Genomic DNA, 26481 nt, shown 5'->3' with positions numbered 1-26481 from the left:
GCCTGATGTTCCTCTACTTCATGCTCATCTGGAGGGGAAATCACTCAACTCGCATGACAGGAGGACATCTCGACGACACAGTGCTGGTCATCTTCAGGTTTGGACTGTCGTTTCTGTCTGAGGAGAGCCTCTCACATTGGAACGGTCTTCGGTGCACCTTTCAAGCCACTTTTAGGCAAATGGTGTAACACGCAAAGAGGGCACACCATGAAGACGCTGACCCTTATTGACCCATTTTATGGGGAAGGAAGTAGAAAATAAGGAAATCTGAGATGTTCATTGTCCGGATATGCTCACGTGCCGCTTTCAGAAAATATTCAATAAACCTTCAGGGAATTTGCCTGAATAGAGATTGAGTAAAGCACGACTTATCCAAAAACATGCTGAACGTTTGCGCCAGACATGACAGGGCATTTTGGTTCCTGGGACCACGCTGTAGAATACTGCCTTGCGGTAAGCATTAGTCTGTAAAATTCATTACGCTTCTGCAGATGAAGCAGTGGTAACTTTTTCGCAGTGTTTTTCATGCAAAGAGGCAAAGCTTTTAAATATCCTTTTACACAATGCTTGAATAGCCTACTAAATTGCTTTTGGAATAATAACACTTGTTCAGCCTATGACATCGCCTATTTCTGTAATATGGTAAAGATTTCTCTTGGGTCAGACAGGAACATGATAACAAGTTTTCTTTGCCTTGAACAAAGGTACTATTCATGATGTTACAGCCCATATTATAACGAGTAACACCTCCAGGTGATCCATGTCTACCTGGTGCTATTGTACTCCGTACCTCAGTAGCTGATGATATTTCAGATACTGCCGTTGAAGCACTAGAACACGTTAGGAGGGAGCAGCCTGGTGAAAATCATTGAGCTAGGGCAGAAGCACCTAACAAAACTAGATAGAACTAAAACTGTGACCAAACCTCAGAGCAAATAAATAAATATATAAATAACATTTTGAGGCATTCCACTGTAACCAATTTAACCTTGTTTGCTGTTTAATAGCTCTCTCAACTTCAGTAGCTTCCTGCTGTTTCAAATTCACATGCAAACCTGTCAGTATTTTTCTGACTCCACTGAAACTGACCGCAAAATTCCACACCAACCTCAGCAAGGCCCGGATTTCATCCTCTTATACCAGGTGTCACAGCAATAGGAAGGTGTTTTTTCACATTTTTAGGAGTTGGCATTTGTTAATACACAATAGTGAACACCCATAGCCAATGAGTCTGTGACCTCAACTATAAATCAAATTATGATATCACTATTACTCTGCTCATTTTTCAGTTGTGCTAAGCTGGAAAATACCCATTAGTGTTTATACAAATCCATACACACATGTTTATATATAAGCACATATAAATTTACCTTTTTTAGAATAAAAGCTGTTAAAAAAATATTTTCTGTATCTTGTCTCCTAGAAACTATATGCTTAAAGTAATAATGAGCCAGCTGGAAACACTAATGGTCCGACGGTAACCGAATGGACTGTTTCACAGTCTTGGCAAATAGGAAGCTGCTTCACGTTAGTTAAGACAGGTGCTATAAAATATGTTTGGTCATATCAACACTTGAGACGTTTATTCACACGCATGCATATCTGTTGATATTTAGTTTCTGGAAAATCCTTTTAATTTGCCACATTCCACCCAGCTCTATCAGTAACAAACTTAACCGCTGGCTTTCTGTGTGATAATTAACGCTACCGGGCAAAGCCTCTGCACCTGCACGGCACGCCGTTGCCTGCCAGCTGGGATACAGGCAGAAGGTGTGCACTGCTGCTGCCTGGAAAGGAGCATGTGATGCAACCTGACACGTCCCAGTGTGAGGACATTTTTGCGACTTAGGTACAAACAAGTTTACTGACTAGTGAAACCGCAAACGAAGGAGAGGACTCAGGGGTTTCCTTATTTCCACAAAATCGGGTGCATAAGGAAAAGAGAGCTATGCCCACCTTTAATGCCCCTAAGAGCTGTCCCCTTCTCCTCCCTCCATCCCCAGCTGCTTGGAGCTGTTGAGAAACAGGCAGCTCGGGGTGTGCCGGGGAGATGCCAACACATCTGCCGGGGTCACGGGGCATGGGAGCACTGCTGTCACCACTGCCATAGATAGCCACATCAGTGGGTGCGTGAACGGCAATGCCAGGTTCGATCCACGATCAGGTCGAGAGACCTTCGAAATACAATCTGAGCCAAAGCACGGCCCCAGATGGGAAAGGAGCCTTCTTGCAGGCAGCATCCTCTCAGACACAGAGCCCTGTTGCAAAGGGGAGCGTCCAGTCGCACCCACTCAATGTCAAACCGCCTCGAATCATGCAATTACACTTCACACTTGTTTTGGTCCTCCCTCCCTTAAAACCAAACATGATTCTCCCTCGATCCCCACTGCGTACCCAGGCCCGCACCCCGCGGAGCCAGAAGACGCCCCCCGGAGGGTCCGTGCGTGCCCGGGAGTTTGCCGGGATTCCCGGCTGCTGCCCTGCCAAGGGCAGGAGCGTGCGCGGCCGGGGGGTTTGGGACCACTTCTCTTTCGGCAGGGCTTTTCACTTTACACGCGAGGTGGTGATGCCTCTCTGCCTCGGCAAATAGCCCCTAACGGTGCGGGCAGAGACACTCACGGCAGATGCTCCCAGGTGGGGACACAGCCGGGCAGGGCTGTCCCGGCACGTACGTGCGGTGCACTGCGGGCTTCCCGGCACCTTGTGTGGGGGGCTCCCCCCGCAGCCCCCCACGAAGGAGATGCTCACCCCGCTCCGCACGGGCTCCCCCCGCAGCCCTGCCCGGCGGCGCCGCCACCGCCCGCACCGCGCTGCGGGGCTGCCGGCAGCTCCGCACCCGCTCCGCACCCGGCCCCGGCGGCGCCTCCCGCGCCTTGCCACCTCGCCCCGCGGGCACACGCGTGTGTGAGCGTGTAAGTGTGTGAGTGAGCGTGCGGCTGTGCCCCGGCCGGCGGCGCGGGGGGCTCGGGGGGCTCGGGGCCGGTGGGGGCAGCCCCCGCGGTGCCCGTCCGGCGGGGACTCACCGGGTCACGCTGCTCTCTGAAGGTCAGGCTCAGGCTGGCTGCTCGGTCGCAGTCGTCCTCCAGGCTCTGGCGGCGGCTCGGCTCGGTCCGTTTATTTTATTTTTTTTTCTTTTTATTATTTTTTTTTCCTTCTTCCTTTTCCTCCTTCCCCTCGCTCCGGCGGCGGCTCCCGCTGCCGGCCCCCGCGGGGTGAATCCGTCTCCTAAGCCCTGTCCCCGCGCCGCCGCTCAGATGCCGTGGTCGCAATCCACATCGCGGCAGATGTACCACAGGATCACGTAGAGGATCAGCAGGATGGCGAAGATGAACAAAGCCACCAGGATAGCCTTGGTCACCGGAGAGATGAGGGACTGCATGTCACCCGCGGGCCGCCGCCGCCGCCGCGGTGGAGGAAGAGAAGGAGGACGAGGATGAGGAGGAGGAGGAGGAGGAAGAGGAGGAGGAGGCGGCGAGGCTGCTTCGGGCTCCGCACGGGGGCAGCGAGCGCGGACGGATCCCGCGGCCCCTCCGCCGCCAGCGACCCGCCGGGGGTGCACCGGGGGGCGGCCTCGCTGCCTCCCCCCCGCCGGCCTCCCTCCCTCAGCGCCCCCGCGGCGCCGCTCGGGCGGCTCCGCGGCGGGCGGGACGGGGCCGGGCGCCCCCGCTCCGGCTCCCGCAGCCGCTCCCGCAGCCGCAGCCGCAGCTCAGCGCCGCGGGGCGCCCGGCCATGGGCCCGCGGCCCCGCCGCGCCTCCGAGCCCGCCCCGGGGCGGCGCGGGGCCGGCCGCGGGGGGCGAAGTTACTGCCGGGGGCTGCCCGTGGGGGCCGCCTGCCCTGCGGGACCCCCGACGGCAGCCATCCGCGGGCGGAGAGCGGCGCGGCGCCGGGCGGCGTGCAGCCCAGCGCGGGTTTTCCCTCCCCTCGCCGCAGCTCGCCCCCACCTCCCTCCTCTTCCTCCTCCTCCTCCTCCTCCTCCTCCTCCTCCTCCTCCTCCTCCTCCTCGCCCGCCCCCCAAAGCCGCGGGGGTCGCGGGGCGGTGTGGAGGAGCGGGGTGTCCGGCCACGGGTCACCGGGGGGAGGACAGCCCGCACGGACCCTTAATTAGACTAAAAGGCTGTTTTTTTTCCTTTTATCCCCGCAGGTCGGGACGGGTCGCACGCAGCCCCCTCCCCGAGATGCGCAGCGTGGCTCCGCGGCCCCCGGGGCGGGCACCCAAAGGCGCCGCGGGGCAGGGCAGGAGGATGGGTGCGGGACGAAATGCCGGCTCTGCCCCTCCTGACAGCAGCTGTGGGGCCGCCTCCCCCTCGCCCCCGGCTTTTGGACAGCCAGAGGTGCCCGCACGGCCGGCGGCACCCACAGAGCGGGCACCCTCGGGCGGGACCCGGACTTCACAGAAGGGGCTTGCTGTAGATCTCGGTTCTGGATCTCAGTCCCAGTACATCTCGGTTTCAATACAAAAAGAATAAGAAGCAAATCCTGGGACCGTTTGAGATAGGGCTGAAATAAACCTTAAGACATCACCCCACTGAGGAGACTAAGAGCAACTTTGCCAAGATGGAGAAGGAAAGATTAAAACTTCAGTGCACAAAAACTGGATAAACAAAGGATAATCAAGTGTGAGAGGAAGAAGGTAAGATGACGCTATATAGGTTTTCCAGGTGTAACACCCTACAGAAAAAAATCCTTACTAATGCTGAGCGTGGGGATTTAAGAAGGGTCAATACCAAGAAAACGTGAAAGAGAAGTGCTAGGCTGTTAAATAAGGAGACATCTGACACGGTGAAATGTCCGAAAGGTGTGGGATAATATCCCAGGAGAATGTGTTGCAGAACACATTACTCAGCTTTCTGAAAAAGCTCAGCTTTGTCATGCAGGAGGAATGGTCAGCTCTGTAGCAGCACCACTGTGCTGCCTCTCCCTCGAGTGCCTCGGCCCTCAGCTTTTCTGTGTTTCAGTTCCTCATCTGCAATATGCAGATGGCCGTGTTTCCTTTCTGCTCCCTTGGGTATGGTCACCTTAGACTGCAAGGTTTTCACTGAACATTTTTTGTCTATTGAAGCGATTACATCTTGGCCGGAGCTGTAGTGCCAGCAGGGCACAAGCAGCAAGTTCACAAAGCACAGCTCCGACTCCAGACAATGATTTTGCTCGTTAGTGTGTCCTCACCGTGTGCAGGGATTGCTAGGCTCTGGAGGGATGTGGTTGGGTGCACACATCAGGTTTTCTGAGACACCAGAAATGTTGTGTTTTTTTCTAATCCTCTTCCTGGACACTAGTATTTCCTTTGTAGGAGAGGGCATTCCTGGGCATTAGCGTTTCCTTTGTGGGAAGATGTCATTCCATCTAGACTAGTAGTTCTCACTCTCGGCACAAACGTTGCCATCATCATTCCTCTGCCTGTCAGCTCTCGGAGTGTGGTACCAGACGTGGCAGCGTCAGACGCCGCAGCAGCAGTGGCACGATGCTGTGCCGAGATGTGTCTGGTGCCTGGGTACTCATCAGCAGGAGAAGCAAAGCAGTGCACCACCATCATTCTGGTGCCCCAAATGTGACTGCTTGTGTAACATGTGCAATCTGTTGTGAACAGGTTTTGAATTGTACTTCCTTAATTTGCATGTACTTATACACAAGGGCATCCCTGGGTAATTAAAAATATATAGCCTCTCCACGTTTGATGTTCTGTCACTGGCAGAGTCTGAGCCAACGCAGAAATCACAAGTTAAAAAGCAGATATATTGCCAAAGCTGTCCTTAGTTGAGAAAGCTGATTTAAACAAGGAAGTAAACATAAAAACCATCTTAGTTTTCAGATGTCTTATTAGTAAGCAGTAGGGAAGAAGGAAATCGATCTTTGCCAAGTGAGGAGGGATAACTGTGACAGAAAAATCATTTTAATTTCCACCTTGTAATCTAATATTAAATTAAAGAGGAATACTAATACACATAGCTTTTACTTTTCTCTTCATCAATTCTCCTTGAAAACATGCTGCAGGAAACGCACATGCGATGAAGAACACGCACAGGAGATGGGTGAACAGACCCACGGTCGCCAGATCCTGCAGGCAGCTCTGAACGCCCAGATTAAATCCCGATGTACAGAATGCTTATGTAACGCAGACGGCACGAGGAGACCAGGCTTCTCCTTGCTGGGCTCGCAGGCAGCTGCAGCCAGTGTGGCACGATCCCCGCTCCCCCTGGGCCATCCAGCCCTCCCACTGCTCCACGGACTCTGCGTCCCACGTCATGCTGGCTATAACCTACGGGAGGGACGGGGATGGTTTTGTATTCCCAGTGCTGGATGGTTTATGTCACCACTGAATTCCACCAGTGGTGAAAAATCCTGCCAAAATACAGTGCATCCCTGGTCTGGGAGGGGATCTGAAGCCCACACGTCCCTGGGAATGGGCCATGGGGTGTGGGAGGTAAGAACCAGAGGCTGGTGGTGGTGGAGAAGACGTCTGCAGCAGAGCTTGCAGGACACAAACTGAAGTGGTCCTCTCTTGCCATAAACCTGAGAATGACAGCAAAGCAAACCCGACATATTTCACTCTTGCAGTGAAGAGAGGGGCAGCTCAGGCAGAAGTCTGGTGAGTTCAGGCTGAAATGAATAACATTTTTAATGCCTTTGACAATGAAAACATCCAGCCAGCCTAATCCCTTTCTATTTTAGGGCAGTGGCTTTTGCCTACAACTTCGGGTGTACCAGCGGAAGGCTTGTGATTTACACTACTGTTAGTTGGAGGAGATTCAAGCTGAGAAAGTCTGACACAACAGATCGTTTCTAAACACAGTCTTTCACTGTACATTCAGTTTTCAATAGTTTCACAGGAATTTTAGAAGCAAAAATGTAAGGAGGTGTATTCGGGTTTATTGAAATGATTTTGAAACTAGCGGAACAATTCCTTGGAGAACAAGTGTCAGAGCCATACCCAAGATGCCCAGTGAATGCACATGGCCAACTATTCCTGGATGTAACTGCACTAAAGACTGCCACGCACATTAAACATACCAAAGGCAATTGTCTACAAGGTTGCTTGTGTACTGCAATTTGTCTGGCATTGCTTCACAGTGCATATTAATTTAGCTTAACTCTCAGTCTCTTGTCTAAAGAATACATATATTCAGTATTTTTTTGCTTTGAATTTTTATTGCTGATTTCAACAAAACAGGAATTTTACCTAATTACAAGAACATACAAAAAAAAAAATGTGAAAAAAACAGTCTAGTCTAATAAAAGAGCAATTGACTATGAACAGAGTAAACTGCAAAGAAGTACGCTATTCAGGGGACTGACTGTGTGTTGTTTCAGAGCCTTCCACCTCTAGAGCATCTTTCAAGTCATTTCCAGGCCAGAAGTGACCAGGAGTTGATAGAATGACTGCCTGGCAGCTGGCTTTGTAGCTGTAGTGATTTTCTGAGTGGGTGTATGTCTATATCGTAAAAACACTGAAGCAATTGGTTCTAATTAGATTGGACAAATCCATAGATCACATGTCAGGCCTCAAATACTGCTTTTTAGGCCAAAATGTGCTGTTGCTGAGATAGTGTCTGTTGTGTGAATTAGAAGCCAGTTATCAGTCATCTCACGTTCCACAGTGATGGGCACGGCATAAAAGCCTTGGGCAGACATGAACAGGCAGCACGAAGAGCAATCAAACAAACAAAACAAATTTCCCTCTCAAAAGAGGGAGCCACAAAGCCAGTTCCAAGTTATCGGTGATGTCAATTAATGGACCTCCCTCTGGTCAGTTCTTTCAATAACACGAAGTCATGAGAAAAAAAATCAAAGTGTAAGCATTCAAAATCCACCTGCATTATAAACAGGATAAAGAGATGTTTAAAACACAAACACATACATGAAACATAAGGAGGTGTAAGTCTTCATATTTTGGAAGGATTGACAGCAAGGAGAGATATCAAGAAATGGTCATTTGTGGGGGAAGAAAAAAACATATTGGCCATATTAAATAACAGATTAAGTCAGTCCTTGGCACAACACAGTTTTGAAAACACTTTCCGTTTGGAACACTTAAGAGTACCAATGCGGGAAGCCGGCGAGAGTTATGTATTGTCATGCTGCATTACGTCAGTGATACCCTCCTGGGACACTGGAGTTCTAGTTTCCAGGTTCGAGTGTTTGGGGAGAAAAAAAGGCAAGAAAAAGCAACAAAAATGACTCAAGGATGTAAGAATGGATCTTTATCAGATTGAAGGCTCAAATCAGGACTGAAAATCAGGTAGCTGTACTTTCCCAAACTCTCTCAAAGCTGCAGACACAAGACTTCCTACCTTTTCATGGGACTAAAGAGGAAGATGGCCAATTCTGTTTGCCTTTAGGTGTAGTCAGCATCCCCCTGGGCATCTTGCTGGACATCTGGCTTATGCCACAGGCAATTACTTTGGGGACTGTATTTGTGCTGTGCTGTTCCATCACACCTGACAGCCTGCCCCAGAAACAGGGGGAAAGGTTATTGTGGTGCTGCAGGAACTAGCGTTGCCTGCCCATAGGCACTGTGTTTGCTCCTTTCTGCAGGCTGAATTCCATCTAGTACTTAGCTAAGGGCTGTGATTGGTGCCAGCCAGACTTATTCTCAATATCGTTGTCTACCAGAGTGGCTCATGGCATTACTAACAGACCATGAGAGGAAGTTATGTGGTCCCGCAATTAAACAGTAGGGTTGTGACTCAGAAAAGTTCAGTCTCACTCCTCTATCATAGATTTTCTATCCACGTTTGGGTGACATTTCTTAAATCTGTCCAGGAGGAGCAGCAAGTGGACGCAATTGCATTGCTGTATTGTTGTGAATATAACTTGCTAAATACAGCATGTTCTTGAAAATCAGCCTTTTTCAGATTTCAGCCACCTGTTATTTGAGCTCAGGGAGGAGGAACATGTGGTTTGACAGATAGGCTTCCCTGACAAGAAAAGTCAAGCTGCTTAGAGAATGAAGGTACTCTTCAAATTGCCACTTGCACGAACTCCAGCTGCACTTTTGTTCTTCAATTTTATCTACAGGAGTTTGAAAACATGGAATAAGCTCAGCAAGCAAGTTAGGGAAGAGGAGGGGAAGAGGAGGTATCTCTGGTCTAATCTTCCAACAGTGCTTTTGGTACTTGCCTTTCAGATCAGAGGGCAGAGAAGAGCTTATGTTAGGCATACGTCCACCCAAAGAGGTAATTAATATGGCTCAGCTATGTTTCCATCAGATTTTGAAAGAGAATTATTTTCATGCTTTCTCCCTCCTACCTGGTACAATGGTGGGAAAGTCTATAAATAAAGTTTTCTCTTTGACTCCTTTCAGATACACTGATCAGTCTTTCATCCTTTAGTACAGGAAGAGAGAACTGAGTTAATTAATTACAATGGCCCTTCCCTTCCCTTCCCTTCCCTTCCCTTCCCTTCCCTTCCCTTCCCTTCCCTTCCCTTCCCTTCCCTTCCCTTCCCTTCCCTTCCCTTCCCTTCCCTTCCCTTCCCTTCCCTTCCCTTCCCTTCCCTTCCCTTCCCTTCCCTTCCCTTCCCATCTAACCCATTCTGCATAGCGTTCCTGAGCATTCTACCAATACCTCAGGTTATGGACAGGTTTATGTGTACTGAAGTACAAGATGTTCATTTACGACACACATCTGGAGTGAAAAAAATCTTTACTGGGAATCAAAGGCAGAGGTAGGTTCCTTGCAAAACTTCTGGGAAGTACCCAACATCATACAGAGCAATTCAGTAGCAGAGGTGGGGGAAGAAGCTTTCTGTTCTTGCATGCACCTTTAGAGAACCACGTATGAGGTAAAGATTTCGATACTGGACATCAAAACAGACTCCACTCAACTTAAAATCTTTTTTTTTTCTAGCCAGTGGCCACACAACAGACCTTCATGACCAGTAGACCCACTCACCCATACCACTAGAGAAACAATTTTGCTGTGAGGGAGATTGACTCCAACAATCAAGCAGTCATTTAAGCAACAGAAAAATGTAAAAAAAAAAAAAAAGTAGCTAAAGTACAATGTGAAAGAGATCGATATGACCAACAGAAGGCTCTGAGCTCTATTGTAGGTCTATTTAAAAGATGGAGAGAGATGTGTTCTGTAGCCAGTGAGCTAGGTTTCTGCTCCATCCATCTCTTGGTAATGGTAAAGAGAGGTTAGACATGGTAGTTGTTATATGCTGTTAGCCTTTAATTGCACTCAGATTTTCTTCTACAGAATTATTCATTTTATAAGCGTCATATGTTTCTCTTTGCCTTGCTCTGTTGTTTCTGTGCAAACTGGCAAGCCAAGAGAAAGAAACTCCAGGTTTGCTCAAGAATCAGATAATTACCCATGATCTTGCTGGTTGCTGGCCACACCTTACCCGTTCTGCTTCGTGTAGCACAGCAGTGTTCACATCCCTTTGTCAGGGCCCCCTTTTCTTTGAGTATTTTGCTAACAGATAGTACGAGACAGCCTTTGTTTGAAGTGTGGTTTGAGTAAAGATGAAACGTGGGTGCAACAAATAAGGCGCTAGGGAAAGTAGGTCAGGGCTGGTCATGACAGAGCCGCGCCTTTAAAGGTCTGTGCAAGATTGCCAGGTTTCGAGCAGGTCACTGCAGAGTGGGCATTGTGGGGACCTCGGCTGAGAGCCTCCTCTGTCACTTCGTCCCACGGGCAGCACAGAGCACCCACTTTTGTTAGTGGGTGAGCAGCCACTACCAGGGTGAGGTTGTAACAAAGCTTAATAGGAGGAGAGTGTCACTAAATAGGAGGCTGCATTCATCCAGAGCAAGTACAAGTGTGACTTTAAGAAGTACAATTAATTCAGCCAATTAAGCTTTTTCCTACATAATTACTAGCAGGAATTTGTAACATCCTATAACCTCTTGCAAGACTAGGAGAAAATACTTTTTTGTTGATATACAGAAGCACTCCATACTCAAGTTTGACCCAAGTATAGCATGCAGAATGCCTGATCTGCCTTAAGGATTTTGTTATTATTCCTCTTCATTGCTATAGGCTGCACTGTGCTGCAGTAGGGGTGTGTTTTCTGAAACAGATATTCAGAAAGAAACCATACTGGGATACACTTAGCATCTTAGCACTTTTCCAAAAGGACAGATAAAGAAGTCAAGATAAACATATTTGTTCTCTTCAAAACACCATTTCCAAATCAGGTGAATGAAAGAAAAAGAGTGGTGCAGCACTGTCAGTAACAGATCTTGATTTTTGCTCTGTGAATGATGTTATTTTTCTTACCAAGTTTGCACTATTTTCCCTCTGAGCACTTGCACTGTCTAGCTTCTCAGAGTCTCACTCAGAGGTGGCTCAGTTCTGGACGCACAGGTCAGATGCAAGCTGCAGGGACACAGACAGAAAGTTATTGTGCCTGCAGCAGCCTGAGAACCAGGATCCTCCCCAGCATTCACCTCAAGCATGTTGTGAAACCAGCACATTTTGCTGCACAGCAAAGCTTGTCACCCAGACTTTGACAAATCTAGTCACAATAGCTTGACACTTTTAATTGAACTTTATGGAAATCTCACTAGTTAAGATTGGTTTTCTGTCTTTTAACCATGCTGTACCTTCCAGAAATATTGAATCATGGATGAGAGAACATTCTTGTCTGTTCAGAGGCATGGACACGGGGAAGCTGGAGTGGGAATTAGGGGGTCACAGAGTGGATAACTGAGAATTTTCTGCCAGAAAAAAAAAAATCAAATGAAAAATGCTTCTCTCTTAAAAACTGAAGTTGTCGATGGAGAAACTTCAGATGGAGAGCGCTTCTTGTTTTACACTGGGAAAATTAGAGTGATGCTTCTGTGATGTCCAGCTTGATGAGGCTTACCAGCTGTGTTCTTTGCCCACAGGACTTTATCGGGGGCTCACCATGCGGTACCAAGTTCTTCAGCTCTCCACCATCTTGACTTTTCTCCTGGTAGCTTCTCTTTGAAACCTGGGCAAGCCGGGTAAGACTGCCATAACCTTCACCCCCCTTTTTTTTGCCACTAAATCAGAACCTATTTGTGTAATGTCACCTTGAAGTACAGTTCAGTGGATAGAGCTCTAAACTGGAACCCGGTCCAGTCTCCTGTTCTGCCACAGGCTACCTGGATAGTGCTAAAGAAGTCACTTGGCCTGAAGCCATAAAATGGAGATGATAACTCCCTCCATTACAGTTAGGTCTCAGGATAAGTACAACAGAGGCCATGAGTGGCCTGAGCTGACAGAGAATGGAGCATACCAGTACCGTAGGCACACATTATCATCTGAAAGAAAAACAGACTGCAGAAAAGAACTTGAAAGAAAAACTGTCTACACATCCTATTGTCATTAAAGCTTTCCTGAAGGCAGGTGACAGGAAGTGAAAAATTAGATGTGCTCCTGAAGCTCTGGCTTTTAATACCTTGCACAACCCAAACAGCTGGTGCACAATATCAGCATCAACAAGTAAAGCTCCAGTTCCTACCTGTGACACCTTTATTATGTCAGCAGCAGGTTTTGGATGATTTCCTTGAGAAAAAAATTAAAAGCTCATCTTGATTGCAAAACATTCCTCTGGGGAAACGGGTAGAGCAGAAGAATATGCATGTGAGGGAGAGAGCTTCAGTGCTGGGGAGAAAGTCTTAGTTCACCAGTCCTACCAGCCTGGTAGGAGAAGTTTTATTTTTCTGTCAGTGAAATAAATCTAAAGTAGTGTATAAAATTAAAGCCTGTCAAATAATGTGGCCAACTGAATTCAACACAGAAACAAAGATGCTAGTTCTCAGGTCTTGCAGCCACTGCATGGTATTTATTTTAGAACAAAGATTAAATGGTGTTTATTCAGGGAGTAAAAGAGTACAGGTTTCAGAAAGTCTGAAAATGAAACAGGCTTTCAGACTATTCAAGCATCTGCAAATGGTTTTGCTGCAAAATCTGGAACTACACAGATCATATTCAAACACAATAACAATATATTCAAAATCACTTTCCAGCATTGTAACACACTGAAATGAAATTATCCATTTTTTGGCATCAAGGATAAAACTAGGAGATATGCTAACCTTTACTGAAATAATCTATTACAAAAGTGTCACGTCTGCCTTAATAAAAGATAAAACTAGCAGTCTTTTTTCACAGCTGAAGTGATTAAATTAAATCGTTTCTCTTAGATAAGATGTAGAGTCTAACAGGGACCAGTTCAGACTCTTTCCTCCCATATATATCTAGACAATCTCTGCTAATTTCTACCAATTCAGATCATCATCTATATAACACTGTCTTCGTCTTTCCATCTTCCCAACTACAGACATTTTTTTTAGCAAAAATATTGACATTACTTTGAGTTACTGCACATAACAAACAATTGGTGTGAAAATATGCAATTTTTTTGGCAGGACCCATCATTTTGTCCTTTTGCTTGTGCAGGGTTATCTTTGTTCTTCCCCTTGTGTAGGAACAGGGAGAGCTACACCAATACCTTGTAAGAATTTATGTTAGGTATGAGTAGAAACTTAAATCTGAATGTGGCAGAAAATCAGGTTGCAAACATTTTGCCATTTCCATTTGCATTACATCTTTGTGTTTGCATGGCCAGTTTTTCAGCTGAATCCTGCTGCACCTGCACCATTAATGTCAGTGGACTTAAAGCATGAATAGAAGAATAGAAGCAGAGTCAAGCTCTTGCTGGAATTTTCTGATTTTTATGCATTGCACTTATTTATTTTTTTTATCTGCTCTGCTTCTTTATTTCCATAACTATTTCTCTGCCTTTATCATTATTTATGTTGACCCTAGTGATGTAGCATTTGTTTATCTCTGAAGTTTTCAGCTCGATCTCAGTGACGCGTTAAGCTAATGAAAACCCAGTTGTACAGGCAAGTTGCTGCATCGCACTAGTTTTAAAAGCATGTAATAAGATTTCTAGTAGGATACGAATGAATTCTTTCAAAAGGAGAGAGCTCTCGGCAGGGAAAAGATACCGGAATTGTGCAGTTCTAATAATTTCTAAGGGTGTCTGGTGGGTTGTTTATTCCATTCATTTCTCCTTGTCTGAGAGCTCCACCTAATGGGACCAAAGGGAAGGTGTCAACCTTTCAGATTTTCCACTAGAGTCTTTTTATTTCTATGCTGCTGTTCGTGGGTCTTCAGGAGGGAGGGTGTAGAAAGGGATGCTACCTTTGACTTTTGGAGTAAAGGACGATTAGCAAATAGGAATCCTGTATTATGATGTCTTCTTTTGTTAATAACGTGGTGTTTGAACATACTGTGATTTCTATGAAGGTAATTTTTGTTAGGAATAAAATAAATGCTTCCGATTTTTTGCACTCAAATTGTTTAGCTGAGTTATTATCCTGCACAGACAGGATTTCTTAGCTGCGCATATCACTACTTATCACTGCAGCACTTTTCATGGGTAGAAAATACAGCTTATAAAATCAGAGTCCAAATCTGCAGAGGGAATAAATTAGACTATAGGACTACTCATATTCACACACGCTAATGGGAGAGTGGTGTTAATACCAATCCAAGGACATCAGTGACAAAGCATTCCCAAACAGGAAACTTCCACAGTCAATATTGCTACCTGCAAACATTTGAAATAATGAATATCACTCCCTCCCACCTCAAAGTGATGTATTGTCATAAAAATCACAAGCCTACCTCATATTAAATTGATTCCATATTTTCAGGTTTTTAGTTTTTTTGCAAAAATAATGTTTTCGAGCTTTTATTTTCAAAAAGGATAGGGTAGAAATTCCCAGTTCTGCAGTGAAAGCTGACATCCTCACAGTAACAAAGATCCCTCAGTAACCAAGATTTGAAGAACATAATGTAGAACAGCACGAGAGTTACAGCCTATAACAAATAAGGCAATCATGTGTAATATTTTTAATACATTTCATACTCACATTACTGATGAGGAATTATTTTGCCTCAGCACAGAGCATTAAATCAAATACAAGATGTAACAGGGCCAGAAAAGCACAGCAACACAAATCCTGGAAAATGCAGTGAGGATGCTATTTATGGGGGAATATAACCTCTCTGATACCTGGCAGACTAAGAACAATTTACTCTCCAAAGTCTAAATATAAGCCAAAGGAGGATGCTTGTCTAGAAAGAGGGCTGTGGGAGCTGACAGGAATCTAAGGAAATAAAGAGAGAGAAACACTGCTTTCATCAGGTAGGCAGTTTCTCCCAGTGTAGGGAGAGAGTAGCTGAGGCAGATGCTGTGTATTGAAGGCAGTAATGAAGGACTGGAGGTCAGATAATGGGAAATATATCTGGACATTTTAGTTGTTTTTAACACCATATAGCTACTGCAGGACTCACACAGTAGCAATATCACTGTATTGATATTTTTACAAATATTGTATTAGAAGCTCTGGCAAACTGCCCCAGTTCTAAAAGAAAACAGCACTCCAATAAAATCCCCGCACAACTCACTAGAAAGGGCAAGGAAGCCGCCACAGGGAAAATATCAGCATTTAAAAAGCAGAAAGTTTACAAGCTGACACAAAACTGAAGCCTATAATCATGCCAGGTGAGGTGAAAACAGGAGATAAGGAGGGTTAAAAAGAAGAGTACTTTGTGCTCAACCTGCTAATTACATTTAAATATAAGCGAAAGCAGGAAGTCAGCTAGGGAGTTTATGGGACTACTTGGTGAGTGAGGTGTAGAAAAGGCACTCAGGGATGCTAAGACTACAGCAGAGAAAGTCAGTGCTTTCCTTGCATTGGTCTTTCCTGCTGAAGACAGTGGAGTTGTTGCCCCACCTGGGCCTTTCTTTGTGGCAGACAGCTCAGAAGAGCGGTGTCGCTTTGACGAAACATATAAGCAGTATTAGTCTGAGTGGATAGTGATGTGCCAGTAAGCCAGCAGACGTGGGGCTGCTCACCCCAGAGCTGGAAGGAGCTCAGTCTGTGCATATGTGGAGTTGTTGAGCCATGACCTGAGGGCCCCTCACCAGCAGCTCCAGAGCCACAGCACTGCCAGGGCCTGTGTAGCTCCGTGTGTGAAAGGGCCCTGGAGGGGATTTGGCTTCTCTTCTGGCAAGGTGGTAGATGCCATGAGAAAGAAAAAGATCCCTGACGACATGGTTTAATACTCTGTCTTTGGGAGAGTCAACATGGCTCCAGCAAAGGGGAGTCCTGCACCTTCTGGACCATTATGAGGCCTCAACACGTGGACAAGGGGGATCTACTCCTCGTACTATACTTGGATCTTCAAAAGGCTTTGACTGCGTTTCATGCCAAAGTTTAATAGAGCAAATGAGTTTCTAGGGGACTGATTGTTTTATAAACTGTAAGCTGGCCAAAGCTCCTCAAACACAGGAGGACTTGAAGAAAGCTCAAAGGTCACTTTTCAGTATGGAGTCAGCAGAGGTGTCCCCCAGGGATCAGTGTCAAGTCCAGTTCTCTATACGACCTTCATCAGTGATCAGGAGAGTGATGTACACTGTAAAATATCCAAGTTTGTAGATGAAATATGAGAGGAATACGTTAGGCCAATGGTGAGGGACTCCAGAAAGACCTCGTAAAACTGAGTTGAACAGAAAAGTAAGATGAGCTTAATTGCTAAAAAATAGAACATAATGTATCCTAGGGAAAAATAATCTAAACTGTGCCTGTGTGATACTGGTCTTGATCTGTCAGTTTTAACTCAGGAATGAGGTATTTGATTCACAGCCAACAGTGCTCTGAAGTCAATGGTTGAATCAGTGGGGTCTTTTTCACAACCTTATTATTATTTTTTTGTTTGTTTGTACCTGTGGATAAGTGGATAAATAATGCTTTGATCTTAAGGTGTTCTTTAAGTGTCTCTGTAAATTTGTAGTTTTTGTTGTTGTTGTTGTTTGTTTGTTTGTTTTCTGGGAAATTTAAAAATGACAGATACTTGCATTGTTAATGATATGAAATAATTTTGAAGAAAAAAATTGAGGGTGGGAATTGCTCAGAGCCCTGCTTCATTCTTCCCTTGCACTCAGGCTGGGAGCATCTGTTTGACTCAGTTGTCCCAGGCAGAAAAGTTGTGAGGAAGGACAAGGCTACGAGGACTATGAGCTTTCTGCTTGACAAAGAGATGTAGCTGATCCCTAGAAATGGGTAAACTGATGGCTGCTTGTATTAATATACAGCTTTTGCACAACCCTCTGCCAACTATGCAGCAGAACCAAACAATGAGTAAGAAGTGGGGTTTTACCTACAGTTTGCCTGTTAGGAGACTTGGTGACCAATCCCACAAGTACTGCTCTTATTTCAGATCTGTAACTTTCATTACTATGATATCCCAGCACCCAGCTAACAAGTATTACTGAGTGCAAAGGAAGTGTGGGAAACATAAAAATAAAGCTGATTAAAAGTTTGATAGACTTCAAATAAGATCTATTTTTAAAGAGGTTAAAACAGTAGGCATTTCTGAATAAAGATGAAATCTTTCATCTTGCAACCTAAGCAAGGCACATTGCATCTGAAAGGGAGGTTTATTGGCCTAAAGGGATTGACAGCATTTCCTGAGGAAATTGATGGTTAAATTACAAGGTAATTACATAAAGTCTGTGCAACATCTCATGTTACATCTTATTTGTCAAAGACACTTAAGATGAATGCTACAAATGCTAGTATTTCATCCAGCAGTATTTACCTGACAAACTGAAATGCTCTCTATGAAATACAATACTTTTTTAAATAAAACTTTGATTAGATTTATTCAGCTACAGCAGATCTTACACTAGGATATTATTATTTATGGATTAGTTTGTTACTTCCTAAGCAACTAAGGCTGAGCTTCACCTTGTTAACTTTAGGCATCCGTAGTGTGGTGACCGTGCCTGAAGCACATCTGACCTCCCTTTGCAGTTAATGGCAGTAGGCACTTTTTGGCATACGATTCATTTAGGAGAGCAACTTCAGCATGAGACAAATCACCTCGTAGAAGTATGTGTTTCAGTAAATGATAAATGGAGTCTAGACAGCTAGTTCAGATGTACATGTCTGTTTCTGCTCTGATGAATCACGCTCCTGATGCCTACATTAGACTGCCATATGCACGTGTAAGAACAGCATGACTGTTACAGGTGGCTGACTTTGAACTGGGTATAACTGAGAAGGCAAGGGTCTCTGCTTAGTAGGGAAAAAGCCATGAGAAGTCTGGAGAGAAGACAGTGAGCAAAATTTTCCGAGATTTACTTAGCGGTTCCCCACCCCCCCAAATCATACTGTCAGCAGCAGCTGGTCCATGAGGGATCGTGGTCAGGCTGATCCCTCTCCCCCAGCCCGCAGGTTCCCCAAGACCCAGGAGAGCGCTCATCCTGCCTACCCTGCGAGGCCTCTCCTCCAGTGCAAGGCAGAGAGAAGGTTTTGTGGGAAAGCCAGCATGGCTGGCTGCATTAAGATGCTGATTCAGCACCCCAGCTGCAGTCCTATATCATGTAGGTTAAAAGTAGCAGATGATGCAGAACTCGTTTCACATGATTCCTGTCATAGCTCGTACTTCAATGTAGCTGATTTGTGCAGGGCTGTACACTATGCTTTTCATGGATTTTCCCACTAAGCTCCTTTTCCCGGTCCAAATTCCACTTTTAGTTTGTTTTTCTTCACTGTACTATGCAGTACTATGTCTATGCTGCCTGGTCTATGCATCATTTATGTGTTAGCAGAATCTTTTGGGATGGTGCTGCAACACAGAGGGAGAGCACCTGAAAAATGGGAGTCAGTAGCAATTTGGAGGCACAAATTTTCACGTATCTCAAAGAAAGGATGATTTATGGTGCACTGATCTTTTTACCTGCTTTTGTTCTACTAGGATCTAAAATCAATAATTGCTGAAATCATTACATAAGAAATAGGAAATTAATACAAGTGTGAAGTCAAATGAGTTGTAAAGATTAGACTCGTTCTTTCATTTTTGTATAAATGGTTCATCCACAGTTGATTAACTGATGTGAAAATTAGTTTGGCTGTACTGTTGCCTCATCTAGGCTAGCTAAAGCTTCACCTGTGCTGGTAAATTCAAGACACTTAGGATTATCCTCTGGCAGAGGTCAGCAGGCACTGGAAGCCTACACCCAGGAAATTTGTTGCCCTTCAGAGCAGTGTGGTTACGTGCACACTGTGCATGGGGAACGATCCTTGGCCAGTGCCAGCTCCTGAGCTGTGCCTGGGAACTGTCTGGACACTTGGCTTGGGCTAAAACCGTGCCCTGGAACATTTTACAAATGCAACAACTCCGGATGCTTTGAAACACTCCGAAGGTCTGCTTTTAAGGTGAACAGCCCAAATGTGGCCTCAATGTCCAGCCCAGTATAAATCTTACCCAGTACCACACTTCAGGATCAGGCAATAAAGGAATGTTTGGTTATAAGCAGTCATGGGAAAAATAGAACTGTTTGGATACTGGGTTGAAACCCCAAAGCAGTTTTTATTGTTACAATCTCAATCTCGGTATTCAGCCCACAAATTATTACGATTTCAAAATTTCAGAAGGCTGAACCTTTACAGACAAGTGACTTTTTAAAGAATAAATTGTGAACATTTCTTTGTAATCATATTTCTTTTTTTTTTCATTACTGAGAAGTTTTACAAAATCACACAATCATATATTAAAATTTATAAGAATTTGGGAATGTCTGCAATGAACTATGAACAACTGGTAGATCATTCTGCCAATTATTTATGGAAAAGGTATGTTCCAAACTGTGTATCTGCTCATATAAAAAATTTATATATTCTGCATAAACTTTAGATCTGGAAGAATTCTGTGATTTAGCTGATTAAAAGAAATACTGGGGCAATATATTTCTTCTCGTCTTTCATTTCTTATTTATCCTAAGCTTTGTAGGCTGACTTTTTTGATTATCTGGGGAATACCAACTATGCTGAAAACAAAATTTGTCTGCTGTGAGAAGTTATTTCCCTGGCTTAAGTCCAGAGACTTTTTTTTAAGTTGGAAATATGCAGAAGAGTTGGTGAGAACTATGCACCACCCTTCTTTAAGTGCACATTGTGAATATTTCTAGGGAGAGCTCCAATGGGTTTAATACATGATAGCAGGGGGAAGATAGTTTTACATACTATTCCACGAGGACTGAAGAAGTGTTGTTGAGAAGTGTGCTGACTCAGACTGCCAAAACAGACCTACTTTTCAGAAGGTCATCTATGAACTTTGCTTAGCATGTATGAAAGAGTTCAAAGTAGGAAAAAAGCAAACAAATCACTTTGGATCAAATGGAAGATTCTCTTGCTTCCCACCAAAAATCAAAAGAATATTGCTGCCTGGTCAAATGAAACAACTTCTTTCATTTACGAAAATAAAAATAAAAATAAAAAATAAATAAATAAATAAATACTTCATTAGTTTCTGGGAAAATTCTGGGGAAGACAAAGACAGTTTTATGAAAAATACAAGTAAATTTAAAAATAAACTATTTGAAACGCTATATTGAATACATATTGACATTACCTGGAATGGTGAAGTCAGGGTATGAATCAGGTGATGTGTTCTCATGCAGCTCATTAAAACATGTGAGGCAAGGAGGTGTAACACTCTTCCCGTGTTGCTGTGTGGGTTACTCTGAAGTGCTTTTATTTTTTATTTTTTTAATTCCAGGCCCACCCCCATGCATTTCTTTACCAGAAGCAAATCTGTTCTTTGATGTGAACCTCCACAATTCCTGAGATCGACGGTTCTTTTCCTGCTGGTATAGCACATTATAAAGCACCACAGAAGATTTCATTTTACTACCATTACCTTCAGAAGTATGCCTCCCACTGACTTCACTGATAGCAAAATGAGATATTGGTACAGAATACACAATTCTCTTATGAAAGCAAGATCTGCACTGACTTCAATGGAAAATTTTGCTGCTAACGGAGCATAGGATTGAGCCCAGTAAGATGATTGCAAGAGTATGCTTTTCACCTTGACTAAAACAGAAACAATGGAATAGCCTTCCTTAGCTCTTCTTTTGTAAATAGATTTCCTATACTGCAATAATATTTATGATATTTACTTTGGGAGTATACTTTATCGAGTCAGAAATTGCGAAATGTAAATGTTAGAGCTTAATAGTCTGATTTATTTGGAATGCACAACAGCAATCGTCTGAGCTCTTTCAACCTCCCAGATGCATCAGGAGTGCTCTTAATTAGACTTAGTCTTTAAAACAAAAGAAACAAGTCTGTCTAGTTTTGTAGAGATATAATTTTAGCAGCTACATGATTATTAGACATTATTCATGCCATCATTCATATCATTCTTAGCTTGGGTATAAGATTATGGGTTCATATTCTGTATTTGTGCTTGAGAGTAATACTAATGCCACCATTATGATTATTAATGGATCAGTAACAGATGCTGTGCAGAGCAGCAGTTGTATGGTGTTCTTAGAAGAGGCTTCTGAATAGGGATGCGATACAAATATTGCTCATTCCTGCCTGAGCATTAAAGAGAACAGCAGAATTTGTTTTAAAAAAAAAAAAAAAAAGTAGGAACAGATCCTGGATGGCATATGTTCCTCTACTACAGAAGTCTGTAAGGTGAGAATTTCTTAAGGAAACTAATGGGATTTCACCAATAGCTTTGATAAACTTAGGGAAAAGACAACAGCAAACACCTCTGGCAGACCCACACAGGAGAGCCCAGGCAGCTGTGGCTCAGTCTGCTGTCCAGACTCTCACTCAACACAGCACTCTCCCAGTTGACTCCTAAGCCATACTCTCCAAATCCATTTGACAAAGCTACCATCAGTGATTTCTTTCCTTCTCCATGGCTTGATGCACCTGCAGGAGGTATATCTTTTGATCTGCTGATGAGCCACGTGCTAAATCTGAAGCCCCAGAGTGAAGGGAGCTCTTCCTGCTTTGTTCCCCCACCCCAGGTGGCACATACCCCACAGCAGCACAGCTCTTTTACCTCACAAGGGCACATGTCATGTATGGGGCAGCTCCCACACCAGCACCTTCCTCATCGGAGGAGAGGACGATCCCACCGGCTGTAGCCATTTCACCGCACGGAGCAGCAGGTGGTAATTCACTTCTGTAGAAGACTTTGGTCTTGCCTGCTCTTGCAGTCTGTGCATCAGGTGGGAATGGACGATACCCCTAGCTTTGGTACAGAGGTACCCGTCAGCACAGAGGAGGGATGGTGTTTCTGGGGCTGTATTTCAGGATCATCGTTTTCCAGCTTCAGCCCAGCTGGGCATTCTAGTTTGAATGCAAAAGCACTTAGATTCAATTAGGCCAAACTATCAGAAACAATTAGGAGCTCAAAGATTTCTAAATTAAATGTAGCTGAAGGGTGAAACATACATTTTCACACAGCAGGGACACCAGCTGCCGGGGGAGGCCTGGCGGGGCCGTTCTAACTCACTGTTACGAACTCCCCACTGACAGCAGGAAAAAGTTTAGCGTTATGTAAGATCAAAAATAAGGTTAGAGTGAAATTACAATTACAAAGTGCTAATTGAAGCACAGGCACAGTGACTGCTAGAGCTAATTAGAAAGGGACACAATTTCTGCATACCCGTCTCTCACTCAGAATGGGATCTGCCCCAGTTCAGGTTCTTCACATCACTTGATTTCCACTCAGAGCAGCTTTTGGCAGCTTGACAGGTGTTTGGCAAACACAATTTCCCATCTTGGCATTTTAGCTTATCTCTTCAGGGAGATGAAGGCTTACCAACATGCAGCATTCCTCCATGATATATTATTCAAATTAAAACCCTGCCGTATTGCAATTTAGTGCCAGGTAAATGAGAAATGTCCTGCAGTTGTATGTAGGTGCCCCAGAGCTCAGACTTGAACGCTTCCATGACAAAAGAAACTCGAAGAAAAAACCTCGTTGGTCAGGCAACAATTTAAGATTCTTTATAGCAATATTAAGTAATGATTCCAACTGTGTCCAGTATGGAAAATTAAGCCTTCCTTCTTTTTATATGTTTTAGTAGATATTAGTTCTGTTGTGTAATACAGCATTCTTGGAACAACAAAACGCAAAGCACTGCAAAACTCATTTTCTAAAGCTCTATATGCTTTTATTCCTCTTATCATGTAGATACTGTAAAAGATAATCATATGCTATTATGGGGGATTTATTCATGTTTGTACAGGTCTTTAAAAAAGTGGGAAATGGCTGTATTATCATTGCAATTTTTTGCTATTTTTGCTATTCTTTTACATTTGTCGATTTAGCACAGGGTAGAGCAGAAAATGCCACTTGCTAAATAACAACTCCTCTCTAGTAAAAGCAGGAAACGGGAGGAAGGAAACCTTGCATTAGAGGGCTAGCTACTGAGGAAAAAATAAATCACAGCACAACTTCACCCACTATTATTTAGTTTTAAATAAAACTAAAATCCTTTACCATTTTTGGACTTCAGTAATGCATACGCTTAGGTATGCACAAAACTAAAGAATGTGTTACGTGCCACTGCATGAGAATAGGACCTATAAAAATCAATGCCTTTTGGCAGTGACTTGGAAGAAGGTAAAAACGTGAGGAATTTCACCCACTGATATCCTTAACTCTGAGTTTTCCAATTCAGTAATGTGTAAAGTTTTAGAATGCAAACATGCTAAATGCTTGTTAACCATTTACACAATTCCAACCAATTCATTTTTTTCCCAAGTATTTCAGGTCTCTCTCTCTCTCTCTCTCTCTCTTTTTTTTTTTTTTTAAGTGTTTTAGCCATAATTATCATTGATTCCCATCCATCCTTTTATAAATCATGCTTACAAAAATATGGAACTGACTATTAGACTATTATCCTCATGTTGAAATTATGTGATTTAGAGAGTGGAAATTGCTTAGAAGAGGGGTGCTAAGAGTTCATAAGAATGGTGACTGAGTGACAGAATGACATCAATACATTTGGCAATGCAGTTTTTATTTCCATCAGTACTAGTAATATTAACTATTTATAAAATACTAAATCAATATTGTAAAGAGAAAACATTGCGCAGCTCAAGGCAAAATGGGACCTTTTTTTTTTTTTTTTTTCTATTGCAGCTGGTCTACTGCAGCTCTCCCCAGGAAAAGGACTGAGCATAATGTTGTAAGTATGTAAGTATTGTATGTACGGCTGAGGGAGCTGGGATTGTTCAGCCTGGAGAAGAGGAGGCTCAGGGGCGACCTTATTGCTATCTATAGGTACCTTAAAGGAGGCTGTAGAGAGGTGGGGGTTGGTCTATTCTCCCACGTGCCTGGTGACAGGACGAGGGGGAATGGGCTAAAGTTGCGCCAGGGGAGGTTTAGGTTGGATATTAGGAAGAACTTCTTTACTGAAAGGGTTGTTAGGCATTGGAATGGACTGCCCAGGGAAGTGGTTGAGTCGCCATCCCTGGAGGTCTTTAAAAGATGTTTAGATGTTGAACGTAGTGATATGGTTTAGTGGAGGTCTTGTTAGTGCTGGGACAGAGGTTGGACTAGATGATCTTGGAGGTCTCTTCCAACCTAGACGATTCTGTGATTCTGTATCACAGATGCTAGCAGAACAAAGTTATCTCGATGTATACCTGTAACACCTAGGAGACCAAGCCACAGACCAAACTGTGACTAGATTAGGAACTGTGTGGAGATGTAAAACTGTTGCTAATCCAAAGAAATTACGAAATGTGTATGCTAGAGAAGATACAGAAGTGCTATTAGACTTGAATAGGCCTTACTATGGAAAACCTTGTAAAAAAAAATAGCATTTGTGAGATGCAGTTTTTAGACCATGTTAGGCTAAAAAGAGATGACAAAGGAAAAGGCAAGACAGGGATAGTGGAAGGAATAAACCAGCTTTAGGTGCATTGTTGTACCATTTCCCAGACCAGGTCAAGCTGGTTGAGGTAACCACCTAACTGAAATAATTAGGGGAAGGTCAGACATATGCCATTTATAAAGCAGGGTCATAAATTACAGATGTCCATTCATATTTGGTGTAGTGCAGACTCGTGTTACTGATTAAACACCAAGAGAAGACATCTATCCATCAGTCTAAGAAAAAGACTCAGGGGACACCTTCCAATACATAAGGAAAGCTGGGGAGGGACTCTTTGAATGAAAATAAAGGGTTGGTGATTTTTTTTCTCTTTTTCCTTTAGCAAGATTCTTTTAGGAAATGGAATAATGGTGGAAACTCAAATGTCATCAGAGTATCTCAGCAAAATTAAATGCCTCAAGACTCTCTGAAGCAATTTGGTTGCCTATTATCATTTTCAAAATGATAGGGAAAAAATCAGACTTCTTTAACCAACTCAAGTGATGCTAAGAAAAGAAGGAGTTAGGCATATGTGTGATTGTGTAAATAATCATATTATTTTAAAATTCTTTCATCAGAAATATGTAAAGTTGGAACAGGGAATCAAAATAAGCCAACAAAACAAAAATATAGGTGAATATGTTTGCTAATATACTCACGTTTGTAAGAATAATAGATTTCCTTTTTGTTCTTTAAGAGAATCAAAGAAAACTAATTTACTGAATTAATTTAATTACCACATTTATGAGTCAGTATTTTGAAAGCTCATAGTTTTTCTCATGCTTGTTCAAAAGCCAAGATATGAAAGGAACACTAGTCGGACATTAAGTGGAATTAATGAATTCCAGTCACTCTGATGGCACGGGAGGATTTGGCTGTAAATATCAGGTAGTTTGTTGGAGTGAAGTAATGATAATTTTCAGACCTAATACCTAAAACCTAATTCCTTTGCATGCTGTAGTAATCTCTTGCCAGTCGCTTTTAATATAGTTTTACTGCCACCCTATATACTCCAAAAATATGCTCAATTTCTCTAACAAGATCATAGAATGTACCGGTGAAGTATTTTCCATTTTGATTTTTAACATGACAAAGCCTTCAACCTTTAATGAGGTTTTACTGAGTTACCCCTAGATGGCAGTCTACAAGGATGGAATTAAAACTAAATTCCCCATGAGTAAAATCTTCCTGCAACTTGGCTTTTTTTTTTTCCTTTTGCGTTTTGCTTATCAATTAATCCAAAATGTTGCAAAATGAGGATGAACTTACAATTTCCTTCTTTGGCAGCAATAACAGGTAAAAACAGGGAGAAATAATATTCCCAGTGCTTTGCATACCAAATTGGCTTGGAAAGTCCTGTTTTCAAGGTCATGAATAATCTTTGTTCATCATCACATGATGGCTGATCACTCATGTTCTTTTTCCTTTTTTTATTTTTATTTTTACAGATGATCCCTTCTGAATATCTTGCTGCTGGCATAACTGCAACATGTACTGCTGAGCTGTGTTTTTGCTGTTGCGGTCCAACAAGCTGGAAGGAAAGCAACTCACTTGCAAAAGTTTCCTGTCACCATTTAAAGTGTTCTTTCCTTTGGAAAGATAGTATTAATGTAAAACGATGCCTGATTTCTTGTTTCTGACACTTGATCAGCCCCAGAAGGTTTCTCTCCCCAGTGGCACAGCTGTTACATTTCTCTGAAACCCCACTCCTTCATTTTTGTTGTACTCCACATGCCTAGATCTCAAGCCACGTGGCAGATCCAATATACTTTCAGCCTAGAAGATTA

General features: G+C 43.6%; 2 protein-coding genes across 3 annotated transcripts in view; one reads left to right on the top strand and one right to left on the bottom strand.

Annotated features, from left to right (window-relative positions):
• ZBED1 (zinc finger BED-type containing 1) overlaps nucleotides 1-3591 on the bottom strand; it is a 54872-nt gene extending 51281 nt beyond the window's left edge. Inside the window, exon 1 of one of the 2 annotated variants that reach the window (XM_040534565.1) lies at nucleotides 3024-3591. The gene's annotated coding sequence lies outside the window, so the exon portion shown is untranslated. Of the gene's footprint in view, nucleotides 1-1956; nucleotides 1975-3023 lie in introns of those variants that run through there. The other variant, XM_040534588.1, reaches the window with a different exon arrangement.
• On the top strand, nucleotides 2141-26481 carry LOC121074497 (translation initiation factor IF-2-like). Its single transcript, XM_040566649.1, has 5 exons — nucleotides 2141-2440; nucleotides 2776-2912; nucleotides 11838-11936; nucleotides 23959-24004; nucleotides 26143-26481. Exons 1-5 carry the CDS (start codon nucleotides 2141-2143, stop codon nucleotides 26332-26334), a joined length of 774 nt encoding a protein of 257 aa, XP_040422583.1. The 3' UTR covers nucleotides 26335-26481.

The sequence above is a fragment of the Cygnus olor genome, chromosome 1 (assembly GCF_009769625.2).
Source record: "Cygnus olor isolate bCygOlo1 chromosome 1, bCygOlo1.pri.v2, whole genome shotgun sequence".
Taxonomy (NCBI): Eukaryota; Metazoa; Chordata; class Aves; order Anseriformes; family Anatidae; genus Cygnus; species Cygnus olor.
The sequence above is the reverse complement of the archived record's forward strand: the minus strand, read 5'-3'. Positions and strand labels throughout refer to the sequence as shown.

Excerpts from the sequence above, each read along its gene's own strand:
- LOC121074497 (XM_040566649.1), top strand. The coding sequence starts at position 2,141 with ATGCCAGGTTCGATCCACGATCAGGTCGAGAGACCTTCGAAATACAAT. Across the intron at positions 2,441-2,775 it reads AGACGCCCCCCGGAGGGTCC|CCCTGCCCGGCGGCGCCGCC; the intron begins GTGCGTGCCCGG and ends CTCCCCCCGCAG. Across the intron at positions 11,937-23,958 it reads TTGAAACCTGGGCAAGCCGG|CTGGTCTACTGCAGCTCTCC; the intron begins GTAAGACTGCCA and ends TTTCTATTGCAG.